This window comes from Chiroxiphia lanceolata, chromosome 7, assembly GCF_009829145.1.
Source record: "Chiroxiphia lanceolata isolate bChiLan1 chromosome 7, bChiLan1.pri, whole genome shotgun sequence".
NCBI classification, from domain to species: Eukaryota; Metazoa; Chordata; class Aves; order Passeriformes; family Pipridae; genus Chiroxiphia; species Chiroxiphia lanceolata.
Window position 1 is genome coordinate 19,512,500 of NC_045643.1, and position 17,055 is coordinate 19,529,554.

The window sequence follows — 17,055 nt, forward strand, 5'->3', positions numbered from 1 at the left end:
AGTCCTTCCTGAGGAATTATATGTTTCATTCAAGTTTTGTATTAAATTTGATCTCTCTAAAACGTCTGTAAAAAGAGATCTAACTTCTATTTCATTAGATACTATACCGAAAACTTAAAACATAGAGAGATTAAGGGCAATGGATATGAATCTCTAGTAAAACCAGATTTGCTAAGATTTGCTGACTGAAAGAACAATTAGAAGGAAAAAGTTAACCTGGAGACCTTAAAAATAATTTTAAGATGCTTAGACATGGTGAATGAAATGTGCAACTTAAATGGGAAGTTTTTATTTTAATATGAAACTGGGACAATTTTGTGTGCTTTAAGAAAGTAATCAGCTGTGATGCAGTACATGTTTAGGTGTAAACAAGACATATCAGAGATGTGGTTGTCTCATGGTCCACATTACTACTTTGTAGGTGCACAGACAGAAAGGTTTAAGGCTAAGGACCAGTTTTGAAGTATCAAAGCCAATGCACTTGACACAGCTTTGTTCACATGACAGTTGGTGGTGCTGGTTTTGGGGCAAGCAATTTTAGGTTATGGTACAATCAAAGGTAAGAATCCTTTACTGGCTTGAAAGAAAAGCATCTTAGGACTAAATGATTCTCTCCCCACAGCTCAGGAACACATAGTCAGCCTCTTGATGTGAATATGAGGGTTCTTTGTTTCTTTCCTAGAAGATAATTTTTCCAAAGAAAACACTTCCTCCCTACCTTCAACCATGCCCTTTATCTCCCTGATTAAGTAGGCAAAGGTATTGGGTAGAGAACCCAAAAACTGTGAGTATAGCAACAGTCCTCATGCAGAATGGCTTTTAGGAGAGCTGCTGTCTTCTAAAAATCCACAAGTTCAGCACAGGAGGTTGTTGCCATAAGGAGAGGTGTGTTTGACGCCAGGCAGTGGATTTCTCTGCTAGAAAGAACTCCATGCAATACTCTCACTCACAGGGAAGAATCAAAATTACACTGTTTTAGTAACTATTGATTTCCCAGACATTTATTGAGCGTCATATGAAAATGAACCCCAATCTTCATTGACATGCAGTTATTAATATTGTACACACGTCTATCACCATCTAGTGGCAGCCAGATGTACAATGAAAGAAAAAGTACAATGCATCAACTGCAAACTGTAGCACAGAAGGGAGGAGATCAACACTAATGCTATATTTTTGTATTTAACATCACCTCATAATTGTGTAATGCACACTCATGTACACCTGTGTATCAAAAGCATGACACAAGAATGACTAGTTTCAGTCTTCTTATTTCACTTTCTCTAAAATATTGTCAATATGACAGAAAATATGCATCCATTCAATATTTTTCAGAAGTGTAGAAAGAGAATACAGTACATCACGCTGATTTTGAACAATTCCATGGAAGTCCTCAAAATCAGTCAATATTTAATTAACAAAATCACATTCATTCATCATCGGTTGCATATTTTTAACCTAAAGGAAAAACAAATACAGAACTAAGTATTTAAAAGATGTTTCAAAGCAATTCAGTATATGCAATCTATACTTCCTATATGCCTATATGCAATAGGTATGTATAAATCAGGTTAATTTAATTTTAGATCAATGGTCATGATCAAATGCATACTTCCTTCTCACCTACTTAGATTTAATGCTGGGCTACTCTGGCAAACAATTAAACTCCAAGGAAACTAAGCTTCTAGCAGGAAGGAAAACTTCCTAATAAAATAGTTCCACTCAAGCTAGTGAAAGAAAACAAAGGGAAAGTGGCAAGAAATTAAAATCTCAACAATTAAGTATACCCAAAAAACTGCAAGCAAATAAAACCCCTCAATTCTTTTTGAACTGACTATGATAAACCTGAATTACTCACTTAAACTGGTTGTTAGCTTCTCTGGAAGACAAGACTTCAGTTTGTCTTAAAGGGTACATTTTGGCCGTGTAATTCCTGCTTTGAAAACATATCAGTGGCAATCCAGAAAAAAAGAAAGCAAGCTATATACATAGCCATTATCTCAAACTTGTCTTCCTTGCCTTCTGGAGTTTTGCCTCTGTGGAGCTCCAGTGGAAGCAAACTGACACTGCCCCACCAGCTCTGTGATCTACATAGACTGTTAAGGACCAGGACAAACATGTTTCAACTCAAAAAACTGTTGAAAACGAGAGAGATTCTTTCCTACAAACCTCCTTCTAAAATATTTCATTAATGCATTGATACTTGTGAATATAAAGCCACTGCCATTTCTCCACTATACTTCACTTTGAGCTACATATTTCCTATTTCACGTGGGGAAAAGTAAAACTATACTGCATTTTACTGCAGGAGTAGTCATATGGAAGCTTAAAATCCCCACAAATTTGTAGCTCCACACCTTTTTTTTTTCTTTTTTCTCCATTTCATATAAACGAAAGCACAGAAACGCTTTGTGTTTTCCACAGAAACCTGTGGAGCCTTTATTTAAAGTGACTGGAGCTGTAATGCTATTTTATTGATTTGATTTAGAAAATCCGTGTTCTTGACAATTTTTAAAGCATTTGCTAACACGTAGTTCCCAAGATTCAATTATAAAAAGACAAATTAATAAAAAATATTATTTTATTAAATGTCCTGTTATACTAATGAAAAGATTTTATAGTCAAAGACTGATTCCAGTATAACATAAAATCTCACTATTCTGGCTAAAATCCACACCTGAATCACCACCAAGAACCACCATGTGAACAAAGCAACATCAGCTGCAACTAAAAGGTTAAGGATAATCTACTATCTCCTTATTTTGCTTTCACTGGTGCACAACCCCCCAACATTCTTTTCCAACACTAGGAAGATATTTCTTTGAAAAACAGCCTTTTGTGTTATGTTGCCTTATTGAATGCCAAAGGTAACCTTTGCCAGCCATTTGCTAAGATACTTAAGGTATGTTACCCCTTCACCGTTCCAACACGTTTTGTAGGAGCCTGCAGTTTTGTTTTGCATGAAAACCACAGGTATCCAGAACAAGGTATCTCATTACTCTGAAGATTCAGAAGTAGGCAGTCACAGCAGGAGCGCAAGAGAGACCAAAGTGGCTTTAGTTGCTAGGCTGAAGCACAGCTTTACTAGCCAGGCAGCAGTCACATGAGACAGCAAGTGCCTCTTAGTTAAGCAACGATGCTCACAGTTCAAAACTCTGACTCTCCACAGATTTAACGCAACTGATTTCACAGAGACTTGTCCTAATGATGTCAGTGTGTGTGGAGAAGGAGCAAATGGAAAATACAAGGTAAGACACACGGTATTGTTATCAATTCACCAAGTTTCTCTCATGAGATTTGTCGAATGTTATAACACATCTCACCCCTTTACAGTGGATTCTGGAACTTTTCTTTGTCCATGTGAATTATTCCAGATATCTGGATAAATATGAACCTCAAAACAGCAAAGGAGGATAAAAACGTTTAAACTGTGACAGAAATCCAAGGCAGAACCAAACACTACCATTCTCAAGAGTTTTTTATTTAGCTCTTAGTTCAGTTTTGTACCACTGGAAGTGATAGGCACAGAGTTACAAAAAACCTATCATTTCCTATCTCCTAACAAATACTGATCAGTCTGCTAAAATCTAGCACACTGTTTTATTGTAGAATACACTGCTGCCTGAATTTCTTTTCATTTCTACTCTCCAGAGCTAAGGATACATTCTGTTACTTCCCCCATCCAGCAAAACCCCAGAACCCAAAGGGCTTTATAAACACAGTAACTATAGTTCACAATTTCTGTTGACTGTAGTCAACATTTGTCCTGCTGTATACATTGTGTCAAAGCAGCCCCTTGGCATCAGAGCAACCATTAGTATGCTAATATTCTTTGCCCTGACCCAGCATATATATAGTCTCAAGAGATCAGTACCTAATTTATTTTTCTATCTGGGTTCAGAAGATTGAGTGTTAGGAAATGTATGTCACCTTGCACTAAAACTCTGCACTTCTTTTAAACTCTAGCTACAGAACGTTTGCTTGAAGGACAAAATGACGTCCTGCTAAGACACATCAAAAGAAAGACACAAAAGACCATCTGCATAATTATCGAGAGGCATTAAAAATATTTAAAACTCACACTGGGCACTGCAGAGACAACAAAACTATGGAAGAAATGAGCGGTATCTTAATAATATTTCTAATTAACAAATTAACTAATTTAAAAAATTTTCACTAAGATGCATTTGGTTAAGTAGTTCAGCAGCTTGTCTAGAGAGGATCATAATATTTCATATTTATAAAATTCATATCACTGTTATTTGTTAAAAGGCTACTATTAACCTGAAGAGAGTGATTTATTTTTGTCCTTATCAAGTCCTGCCTGAACAGGGTAGTGAAGTTTCAAAAATCTCCTGCATAGATTTCCACGTCCAGTCTCACACTGAGAAAGTGTCCTCAAAGATGTCAAAGCAGCTATAACCGGGAGACTAGAAGGCCTATGGAGTTGAAGCTGTTACAACACATTTTTGACTCTCTAGACATCCTCCTCAGATATTTCAAGAGCTCTATCTGCTGTTCTTAAAATGATGTTTCTTGGGTTATTTTTCTACTTTTTTCGTTTATCCTGCAGTCAAATAGCTAAAGACAGCACACTGGATTCTGTTCTATCCTAGTTCATTAACATAACTGTTTCTAAATTTCACCTAATTACTTCCAGGCAAGCTTGAATAGCAATGCAGTTCTGCAGATGTCACAGAATATAAATAGAAAGTAACACGGGGCACAAATGGAAAGTGATACATAATTGGAATTTTTTTTACAGTCCTTATGTGAAAGAAAACGTCAACCTTTATTTTCAGAAGCTCAGATGAATTTGTGCATTTCAGTTCAAATAAATAAATTCTGCTGGTAAAATGAGACACATTTAATACTGAATAATTAATACAGAATTGAGTAACTTCCTTTTAAGCCATGTTTCATTGCAGCATCCCAACAATCATAGAGGAATACCTCAGAGATTAACAGTGGCTCTGTGCAGTTTAACCACCACTTTGGCAACTATTAAGTATATGGGGGTTTAATAAAATAATCTTTAAGCTTTGGCTATTCTCCATTATTCCTCCTATCACCTTCTCAACACATTTATATTCAGAGTATTTTCAGTCTTCTATACTGTCAATAGAAAGGTAGTACAAAATTTTCAAGTGTCAGATCCAAAAACAATTACATCAGTTCTCACATTTTACGACTGAATCACATCTGCTTTTCATAGATGAAATTTCAAAAGATGATAATAATGATTTGCTCAAATGACACCAACTGAATCAGTGACAAAGTGAGGGAGCTGAAGCCTCACCATCCCTGCATTTGGCAGTGTTATTACAGTTACAACAAATGATCAAAATTAAGAAATAAGCCTACTGCCAAACTTCAATTTATAATAAAAGTAACAAGTAACAGAGTTTGAATATGTGAGAGGGGAATCTGTATTAACCAACTGATTTTTAGCATGAAAAGATTTTTTTGTTTGTTTTAAAACAGCTACTTCAGCATAGCTATGTTACAATTGAGGGTAAATCTATGAATTACTTACAGTAGTTTTAAGCTGAATCACTCCTGAAAGACTAGTTTCAGAATTCTTATCATGTCTTGTGTTTTAAACTTAGTGTAACAACAGTTTCTGCAACTTCTTCAATAATTTGCTGTAACACATGGAGACTGCATTTACAGCCAAACAAATCACTTTGGTTAAACAAACTGAAGAAAATATTCCTGGCAAAAATTAATCTGGATTTTTAAATAAACCTCATGCACTACAACAGAATATGTACTTCCTTTCTGCAAGCTATTTTAATGCAAGTCTGAGCATAAAAGCTACTTAATACTGGACTACAGTATTACTGCAATGTATCATAAGAAACTCAGAAAATGGAATGACAACCTAGAAGAACAGCTAGTAATTATTCAGTTAACAAAATGCCTGGAATTCTATTAATTTGTGGCCAAGGAATGTCTGTATGCAGAATAACTTTACAAAAATGTATTCCATTAAGTTGACCCTATCTAGTGCTGTGCATGACCTGGTATAATTGACAACAAACACTACATTTTAAGTTAAGATATCTGAAGTTATTAATTCTTTAAATACTAGGAAGCAAACAATTTAAGCGTTGCATGCCCAAGAACATTTTAATGCAAAACCATAAACACAAAGGCCCAGGTCTGCCTGGTAGAGAAATTAAGGGTTCTTTTTAATACTAAGTAAAAGCTAGATATACCCAGTCCTTCACACAAATAAATGCTGCTTAATTTACTGATTTAACCAGCATGATTGATCCACAGATCAAAGCAGTTCTCTTAAACATAGCTTATAAAACTCATGCATGAAAGTATTTATGCATATTTATGTATATATGCAAATAGGGCTATTGATAGGTGTGTATATATAAAGGTACATCTGATTTAATATATAAAACACATCAATTTCAAAGTTGCAATATGAAGAATTCAAAATATAGGTGACTGCAGAATCAAAGTTTCAAAGTTACTTTCAATTAGCCATGACTATATAAAGACTTAATTTTTAATAAGTAGAACTACAAAGCTCTTCTTCCCTTTCTCCTTACTTCAACAATTAAAAAGAAATAACTACCCATTTAATGAAGATGACTTACAACACAAAGTCCACAGAAAAAAATTAGTGTATTGCACACCCTCCAAACATAACACTATAAATATAGTGATTTATTTCATAGAATCATAGAACAATTTGGATTGGAAGCGACTAAAAATCATCTAGTTCCAACTCTCCATCATAGGCAGGGATGCCTTCCACCAGACCAGTTTGCTCAGAGCCTCATCCATGACTGCTGTCATCTAAGACCTTATTAAGTATAAATAAATACATCTCAGCAACTTATGAACTGAAGGGAAGTTAGAAATTTCAAAAGCCAGACTTTCCCAGCAAATACAGTTGGCAAAATATTTGTAACCAATACTTAAACTCAAATCAAAACTACATAGCAGTTGATACTTGTTTAAGGGGAGGGGGGAGATTCCTGCTTTTTCTTATCTTTCAGAAGTGCTAATTTTCAATTTAAGTAACCCAGATGACAAAAATATTTTCTGTTCCTCAGTTAAACACAGACTAATCAGCATTATGCACTTCTACACAGTAGATTCTCAAGAAAAACAAGAGCTGATTCTGCTCTAAAGCCTGTACATGAAATAAAATACTTTATCACTTATAGCAACTGAAGTGATTTAAAAATTATGCATTTCTTAAATCTATAAATATATTGAGGCTCTAAAAAGAAAGAATCTTAAATTTGCTTATGAAACAAAATACAATCTTTAAGAGAGAAACTAATTTTGGGACGTTTTATATTAAAGGTAAATTAAAGGTAAATACTTTAAAACATCACACATTTCATCTACTGTGTATTGAGAAAAATGGGAATAAATTTATATCCCACAGATTTAATCTATTCTTTAGCATATGTATTCGGTAATATCTGCCCTATAAAACATAAGTTTAAGCCTCTTAAGAAGTATTTAGTATACAGGTAGATACAGAAGTGGAATCTGAAGGGAGGGTTTTCTGTTTGGTTGGAGTGGTTGATGGTTGGGGTTTTTGTGTGTGTGTGTCTTTGTTTTTTAAACTGTTGGAGTAAAAATCTTAATACTTAACATAGGGCAAAAGGGGAAAAAAAAGCAAACAGTCAACCACACAAAAACTTACCAACATCCATGGCAGTTTCCATGAAGCTTTTCTGCCTTGAGGCAAATTCAGCCAACAGTTTCTGCTGCCTTTCTCTAGCCTTCTGTCGTCTGAGTGAAAGACAGGGGGAAGAGTTAAAAAAAATATATATTATAGAGTGAAAAAAATACTTTATAAATGCTGACTACAGTTACCATCTTAAATAATCACTCAAAATTCAGAATTTCTGTAAATAAAGGAATAATTTCCAAGCCTAAAAAAAGAATTTCTTGCTTTAAAAAGCGGAGTTTAAGAAATCAGTGTTATTTTGAGTGCGAAAGATAGGAATAAAATCCTGTCCTAAAATACCCTTCAGAAAACCAAAGGATCTTCTAACAGACTGGGACACAACATTGTGAGAAAAAGAACCCAAGATCCTATTTTTGAAACTTTTTTTTCTGTTACACATGGGAAGAATAACAGAGTGGAATATCTACTGTTGTACAAAAACAAGTACTGCTGTGAGCAACCAATGTGTACAAGCTAATAAAAATATTAGCCTACCTCACTCCCTTCTTTATCAAGCTTGACGGCAAGAGAAACAACTACAGATAATTTCTTTTCCAGCTAAGGCTCCTCACAGTGCTCCTTTTTCCCCCACTTCCACCCAACAGCTTTGGTCACCAACAGCTTTTATACCTGGACCTAAAGAAGCTTGAGACTGCATCCAGATTAAAACCCCTGATCTCTGTGGAACCAAGTTGACCTCACTAACTTTTTCCTCATTGTTTATCACAGCTCTGAATTTACAAATGGAAGACCTTAGAGACTTATCCTTGTCTACCCTTCTATTTAAACTGTATTAGTGACCTGTACAAGGTTATATGACCAGCTGTATAACTCCCCAGATAAACATATACTGCAGTGGATAGAGAAATATTGATGGATGTAAAAAGAGAAAGAAAATAGACACTCATTCTCCTTAATTTGGCAAGAGTTTACATGCAAAATGGAAGAATGGAAGTGGGAAAACCAAACAAAACTCCTATACCACAGTTGCTCACCACATGGAACATGCAAACACCTACAGGCCCCATGGCTGGTGTTTATGCAGCACTCCCCAGTACAGCTATGGAAGCTCTATCACAGCCACATGTTCTGCACACCAGCATTTCCAATGAATTTCTTCCCCTGCTCAGAGATAATTCAGATAACTAACATGGGATTTAAAAACAGCACTTGGTATCTGATATGCTGATGGGTGAGTCATCTGCAGTCTCCAGCACTGTCTGATTATCAGTGTCCTGGCACAGGAACAGGCACGCACAGGCCCACAGCAGCCTCACATACTGTACTCTCTTATCCTGAGGTGGCTTGTTTATAAGTCAAACCTTCTCACTTGTTTTCTTAATGCCCCAAATACCTCTGCCCATGTATCTGTTACACTGTACAGTCACCATTTCTCAAAATAACTTCTATTTACAACAACACTAAGATTCATTATATTGAGGATCAGAGCAGGGCATTCATTAGATCTGGTTTTATTTATTTCTCCCTGGAAATTTCTCAGTATTCACCTTGACTAAAAGCAGAGTGACTGTAAATAGATGCCTTTAATAAGAAGATATAAACAAACTCTGACAGATTCAGTAGAGCTCAGTAATTTTCCATGATGGTCCATGGGAGTATGACACTGCAATCAAAAAAATACTGCAAGCAGCTCAAGCTTGCTTCTAGTTCTGTATTTCAGTTTCTATGGCAACAATTCATTGCCTGAGTGATACCAAGTTCATCATTATATGTTGAAGTAACCAAAAAGGGTGATCATTTAACATGCACAGTCTGCTCGGTCTTCACTGACACAAAACTGGATTTGGGGGGAAAATTAAAACAAAACAATCAAAAAAGTAAAAATTGCAGCCTGACTGCATGAACACCATCAGCCCATGAGTTTAGTCATTTTAGTTACCATGCTGTCCACTAATACCATTAAAAATTTGGGAAGAAGATAATAATCACTCAGAACAAAGAACGGAAAACATTTATTTTCATCATTACATTAGCCCCGACCTTAACTGAAAACTTAAAGTGCCTCCAACAGATCCCTGAAAATATCACGTCCTTTATAGAGGGAAAGGAAACACCTCACCCATTTCCTATATGAAAAGTTACTTGTTTCATCAATTCCTGTGCTTCTGTACATAAATCTAGTACTATTGAGTACCACAATACTGACTAGGTGTCCAAGATACAGCTGTGTTTTATCTAAAGCAGCCATTCATTGTGTCTTTCTCTGATAGACAATTTTACATGCTAAACCTTGACTGTTTCTCTCATTTACTGAACTATTACAAGGGATGTTGAAACTATTAACTAAACACTGGTAAGAAAACAATTTTACTTTGTAAAGTATGTAACATATGAATATATTAAATCTACTTTTCATTTTTTTGTTATGTGTAATTTTCAAGTACAGTCCCAGTTTCAACACTGCTCCTACCAGTCCTAGTTTGCACTTCTAAGATCTAGTTGCTGTCCTCTAGGCATTTGAACTAGTGATTCCTCTTCCCTAGGACTCTCGTGGCAATACAAGCTTTGCTGACAACAGAATAGAAGCAGGCTCTCTGCATTCAGTTTCAATACTGCCAGTGCTCTGGGGGCTCTCAAGACTCATTTATGTCCCAACCTCAACCTCAAAACTGTCCAAGTTTTTTCCCTAAAATATTTCAGCCCAAGACAGACAATTGGCTTGCAGTTTTTCAGGACACATAATAAGATAAGATGAATTTAATTAAAAAAAAAAAAAATAAGAACTACAAAAAAAAATTAAAAACATACTTTTAAAATTTAATGGCTCGGACAAGTAAAAAAGGTAGAATTACCAAACCCAAATATATTAAACAAAGGTCAAAACCAACCATGGTGTGATGTGTGCATGTGAATGAACAGATGATACAAATAAAAATTCTAACTCATCTTAAGGTTAAGCCACAAAAACTAACACGATCTTAATTCTACACCTTTGTATACACGAGCGGTATACACAGCAACATAAAGGGTCAGCATGTGTATCACATCAAATTATTATGAAAGTTTTCTAATTTAAAGATCTAAAATACAAGGTGCAGATCCCACCCCAGTATCCATGTAAATCATGTGTATTTAAAATGGATAAAGAAAACTGTAGAATTAAGTTACTCCTTTAATATGTAATTCATGCAAAAACCTAGAGACAGATCAATCAACAGATGCACTAACACACAATTTCCTACTGCCTCTTTACTTTGTTATTAACGTTACCTTTCTTCTTTATCCAAAGTTTTCTTCTCTGCAGAACTAATCTTTTTTGGTGGGACAGGAGGTGTCACCTTCCTGCATATCTCTTCAATTATACGTTTATTCAATCTGCTCTGCACAGCAGCTTTCAATAAAATTCTTTCTACTGCCGTCATTCCATCACCGTGAGAGTATCTTGGAATTTCTGGGTGGATTAAAACATCCACATCATCCAACCACGGAGGATAGTAAGAGTTTTGTTTTCCTGAGAGTTTGTGATGCAATTTAATCAGCAAGGACAGTATGCTTTCCTTGACTTCTAGAATGGCTGTGGTTAGCTGTGGAGTTGCACCAGGCGCTGACCATTTCATGGATGTTTTGGGCCGAACCACCTGATTTGCCTCACTGGTGTTCCGATTGATGATCTCCTGAAATTTCTTCCTACGTTCTGCGACCAAACTGAACACTTGAGCTGTCCCCGAATTCTGGGGAAAAAAATCATAATGATTAATTTGCAAAAATACAACATACATTCACAAAACCTTAGAAAATATTTTAAGCTAGGAGGAAAAGCACAAAACTTAAAAGACTCCTCTCCCCTCCCAAAATGTACTGAAAATTAGGACAGCAAAATACTAAGCCTGCATATCATATTTTGATACAAGTCTGTTATATGCAGCTGCATGAAAAGCCAAGTACAAAATGGAAATATCCATACCAAAACAACTAACAACTGGTTTTGTCTGTTCTCCAAGTAATATTTCCTTAGTTGTTTTAGAATAGTAATTTTGGTATCTTTACATCACTTAAACATCTTTATTGAAGTGTACAGAGCACTGTTGCACAACATAACTCTTAATGCCACACAGATGAACACACATCCCCATGGCATTGTCCATTTTCTGTGGATTTATCAGCTGAGATCCAGAAGCCACATACCCATACTGGCAAGCAGAACTTGATATGACGATTGCAGCTACATTAATGACAGAGCCCATTCAGATTTCTCTATCTTACACTGCTCTTGCTTTCAGTACTAAATTAAGGATACATACGCTGAATCCATAGCAGAAAGACATCTTACTCTCTCCCTCTCAGAAGGCTGGGCAGTTAAGAGAGATCAAATACTTCAGACATCAAATATGAAAATGGGATTCTGACAATTCTCTCACCTACCTTTATATTTTAATCTATTTCATACCCCCTCCCTACTTTAGATTTTGTCTATTTTTCTGACATTAATGTGCAAAAAAAAACAACCTGTTGTATTTCCTTACATCTGGCATACAATCCTGACACCGAAATTATATCATCTACTGGCTATAAATCTTTCAGGATCCCACCATTTATGTATTCTTTTTTTTTTTTTCAAAACAACAAAAAACCGCTACTAATCATTTCAAATGCACTTTCAATATAAGGTTAAACTTATCTAGATTCAAGAAAGCTAAGACTATTTTACATTATTGAATGTTAGTAATATGTTGGCGAGACAATGCAGGCCTAAACACAGAGCTCAAGCAGTATGCCATCAATGACACTTTATATTTGATAGAAAGCTTTTATTTCAAAATACATATTAAAACTGTAAGGTCATTTTGTTGCTTAAAATCTACTACCTAAGATTACCATCAAGAACATGAAAAAAAGCACAAGTTCTTGCAATATGAATTTAAAAGGAATTCAGGAAAATTAGAAGATTCCACTGAATGTTAAGATGAGCACAATTAAAGCCACGTTGCTAGTTAATTGCTTAGGAGAACAAACTGCACACAGATCTACCTCTCTCTGGAGGCTCTTCCGCCTTGAACTCTGGTAGATTGAGGACAAAAAAAGTCATTAAATATATCATTTGGAAAGAGGTAACATTTGAAATAACTTCTATTTCTGCTATCAGTACACTTACGAAAAATTACTGAAGGAAAAGGAATATCCCAAGAAATTAATAAAAACGGTAACAAAAATCCTAACAAAAAAGCCTAAACAGGCTTAACTTAATCTAATCTAGGGAAAGGACTAGCATTTGCATATACTTACTTGGGATGAAGCCAAACCATCGGAACTCGTACTTGCAGGTGGTTCCCTCTTCACCTCTGGAGCAGTTTCTGGTACTCTTACTCGGACATAGTTAATGAAGTGACGCATGTTAGAAACCAAGTTACTACCTGGAAACCAACTGTCATGGCAACGCTCTTGTCCACCTGCAGATTCCTAAAACAATTAAAAAACCCCTAGTATACTTTCTCTTCTGTTTTAAAATAACTCGTGTTGCTTTTATAACTGAATTAGAGGCCATCATCTCTCCATGAGATATGAACAGTATGTTGAACATCATGTAACTCAATGAAGCCAATATATCTCTTAAAAATTATGACTGTGGTCCATGAGGACCACAGGGCTGATAAATATATAAATTTAAATACTTGATTTGAATATAATCAAATACAGCCATAAGTGCTAGCTAGCAGAAGTAGAAGGAGCTATGGAGTGTAATCTAAAGCCGTACAATCTAAGATTAATACAAAAAATCAGAACTATACAGAAGTCAATCTCTGAAAAAAAATGTGGCAAATCATTAGACATAAAAGCAACATTAAATATAAAAAAAAAATTATGGAAGTCAGATAACATAAGGGAATCTGAAATCACAAAAATGGCTCCTTATATTCAAATTCTCATCAAAATTAGAGTTAAAATTCTGGCTAATTCACATATTTTAGAAGATACAGACCTTTAGCAATAAAGGTTTCAGTTGAAAATCTAAAAACTTAAATGATTTTTTGACTCAACAATTTAATTTTTTTTTTTGGTACACAATTTCAAGAACTAACCTAAAGAGTTGTAACCATCTAATCAATCTGTGTTGTCAGGCTATTTATATAGAGAAACTGTTGAAAAATGTAACATGACATCATATTCTTCTTCACAACAATATGGAGGTTTTGGGTTTGTTTGTTTTGTTGTTTTTTTGGTGTTTTTTTTTGTTTGTTTATTTGTTTAGTCTTGCTTTTTTTTTTGGTTTTGGTTGGTTTGGGGGTTTTTCGGGGGGGGGAGAAGTGGTTTGTTTTTTTAAGTTGTTCCCTGTATAAGTAAATACAGATATTTTATTCTAACTCCTATGGTAAAATATTTTTTAAAAATAATGAATCATTAGACAATACCTTTATATTTTCATGAAAAATATGGTATTTATTCTTACCTCTTCATCTGATTCTTGTTCTGGAGAATTTTCCAACCCCAGCTCAATCAAATACAAAACCATGCAAAGCACATGCTCTGATAAATTCTGATGATCCATTAATATCTAGGTAGAAAAACATTCACATCTTAGAAGATTAAGGCTTCAATATATCTAAACTTTAAAAAAAGTGTTCTGAATAATACATTTTGGACTCTTCAGGTTTTATATTTTTTTTTAAGTTGTTTAAAAATTATTCTCAGGTTTAGAAAAAAACTAACCTTCGATCATCACCAAAAATGCAAAATTTAATTTTACATCTTTCCAGTAAGAAAAAACTTGTAAGTTATTACTAGTTCAAGCTGTGATTTATTTTAACTCCAAAGTGCCAGGTAAAGCTGCACAGACATCACTACTGTGAGCCACATGCCTTCCCTCCCTTTTTCACGTGATCCATTACCATAAGGCCTCACAAGGCCCTAGTCCTACAAGCCATGCCTAAATAACTGGGAACCTCAGAGGGTCAACATGAACCTAGTTCACAACAACCTGCACATCATCTTTTTTAGTTACAAATAATAAACAACCTTATCTTTAAATTAATAAATGCCCATATCTTTCTTCTAACTCAGCTCTTAATGCACTGAGAGGAAGAACCAGTGCTGCTGAAATTAAAAACCAGGACAGCTTTCCTCTTGAGAATATTCTGATTTAAAGGAAAGAAAAATGGCAAAAACTTGCAAGTGACCAAAAAGAAGTGTATGAGAAAATATGTTTAAAATTTCATTGTAGACAGGCTACTATAAAAAGTTTCAGAGTGTAGCCTAATAAAGTTTTAGATATGACTTCATTTTGAATGGGAGGAATTTCCTAAGTAGATAAACCCATTAGAAACATCAGATAGATAAAATCCTTTAAAAAATATGTTGTTTTATAATATCTTTTCTAAAAAATGCTTGAGCACCTGATTTAATCAATCCCAACCAAATCTCAGATTATAGAAGTTATTTAATTAAAAAGGGGACTCAGTATTATGTCAATATGAAGAGCATGTGCAATTGTATCAGTCAGAATCAAAAGTCATGCTGACCAACACTTCTGAAAAGTAAACTCATCAAATGTAGTTCATTCGCTGTTCTTCTGTAGCAAGTCCCAAAAGTCAAGAGATACAATAAAGGCTGTGACAAATTGGCAAAATTTCACAAATACACCAGACATCATTTAAGCCAACCCTACAGGATAAATCATTATGTATTTTCTACCATCCATAAATCTGGTAGAAAAGTATTTGGCATTTCAGCTAAAACAGCAACCCAGAAATGTTAAGATTCTCAAGATTTAAGTCCTTGAAGGTTCTTAATGGAATAAGAAAAAGCAGCCAAAAAAGAACCAATGAGCAAGATAGTAAAAGATAATGCATTCCTTCCCTACTTTCTCCATTTTTGTTCCATATCAAAATATTATTTCATCTTCTACATAATTCCAAGCTCTCCTTTCCTTCAGTAGCATTCCTGTATTACAACAGTTATTTTCTATTGAACAGAAGCTTAACAGGGAAGCAAAACAGTTTTAGGGAAGCTGAGAGCACTTAAAAGTACACAAAAGGAAAGTCTGCCCAGCAAAGGCACTACTCAATCAAAGCACTTTCTACAGTCCCTCCTGTGGCTCTGCAGCACTTCCTAAGTACAGAGACAGATTCCAAGTCCCATTTTCTGATGAATGGACTCTTCAAAAAGGATGCACTTCTCTTAAAGACAGCAGCCAACTACTGACAACAAAACCAAACACAACTTAAGGACATCAATTAGCCCTAAAAAACAAGTGCTATAACATTATCAAAAGCCAGAATGTGCCCAGGCAGTGATGTCAGAACCATTTGCAGTTATAAGTCCTATTTGCTCTTGAGGATATAAACCACTGAGGTTGCATATATTTGAACAAGGTGCTGATGCCTTAAAACTCTGCAACGGGAGTCAAAGGAACATCACTCATGCCACTGTGCTCCTTGGGACCGCCATGGAAGAACAATTTGAATCACAACTCTGATGGTTAAGACAGTGTTCCTCAAAGCAGAGGAGGACTGTTCATCCACTTGGGTACCTGACTTAGTGTGTGCATATATGAATTAATCATTCATGAAATAATGGAAGTGGAAGGAAAAAATCTGATACTGGACATAGCAAATAAACAGAAAAATTGAACCTGACTACTCTAAATAAACTTTAAAAATCATGCTTCTAAGGACTCTTGTAAAAAATGTGGAAGTAAGACTTAATGAGAATCATGACTGTACCTTGTAAAGGAGTGTGAAGAGCACGATGTGCAAGGTTTTACAGTGCAAAAGCTTTATGAGACCTTTGTAACTCGGGTGTAGTGGTGTTCTCTTCTTGTAGGGAGGCCATGGGTTTCCAGGGAATTTACCACTTTGCTTTAAACTGTTGAAACAAATGTTAAATGTTGAAAATGTTTCTATATGTGCAATATTGCAAATCTACACTGCAATAACATAGACAACTGCCACTGCTACAGATAATTATCCTGCATTCTTATTATTTAGACTGCCATTATGATAAGCATTTCTAAGCCATTTAATATATTTAAGTAGCATTCCAAAAAGATCAAACTGACTCCAGTGTTATTTTTCTGTGGATTACCACTGATGTAAATGACCTTTATTTATAAAGTTAAATAATTTTTTAGCTACTGCTAGGAATTTAGGCATTCCATTTTCATTCTAAGAGGCATACAGAGGAGAGAGAAAACTTGACTGCACCCAAAACCACATTGGTCATCTAACAAAGAAAACTCACACGTGGAGGAATGGGTCATAGGTTATACCAGGAAACACTACCCATAATTAGCTACAATTGACAGTATCAGTGCTATCATATCTGTGAATTTAAAAATTAAATTTTAAGTTCAATATGGACCGATACTTCTAATAAGTGGAATCCAGTGC

The 17,055-nt window shown here is 35.1% G+C and overlaps 1 protein-coding gene across 1 annotated transcript in view; it reads right to left on the bottom strand.

Annotated features, from left to right (window-relative positions):
• UBR3 (ubiquitin protein ligase E3 component n-recognin 3) overlaps nucleotides 1–17,055 on the bottom strand; it is a 104,658-nt gene that overhangs the window by 43,894 nt on the left and 43,709 nt on the right. The window contains 5 exon segments of the mRNA XM_032693887.1: nucleotides 7,685–7,773; nucleotides 10,943–11,403; nucleotides 12,956–13,129; nucleotides 14,118–14,222; nucleotides 16,390–16,531. Of these exon segments, the coding sequence (XP_032549778.1) occupies nucleotides 7,685–7,773; nucleotides 10,943–11,403; nucleotides 12,956–13,129; nucleotides 14,118–14,222; nucleotides 16,390–16,531 (971 nt within the window).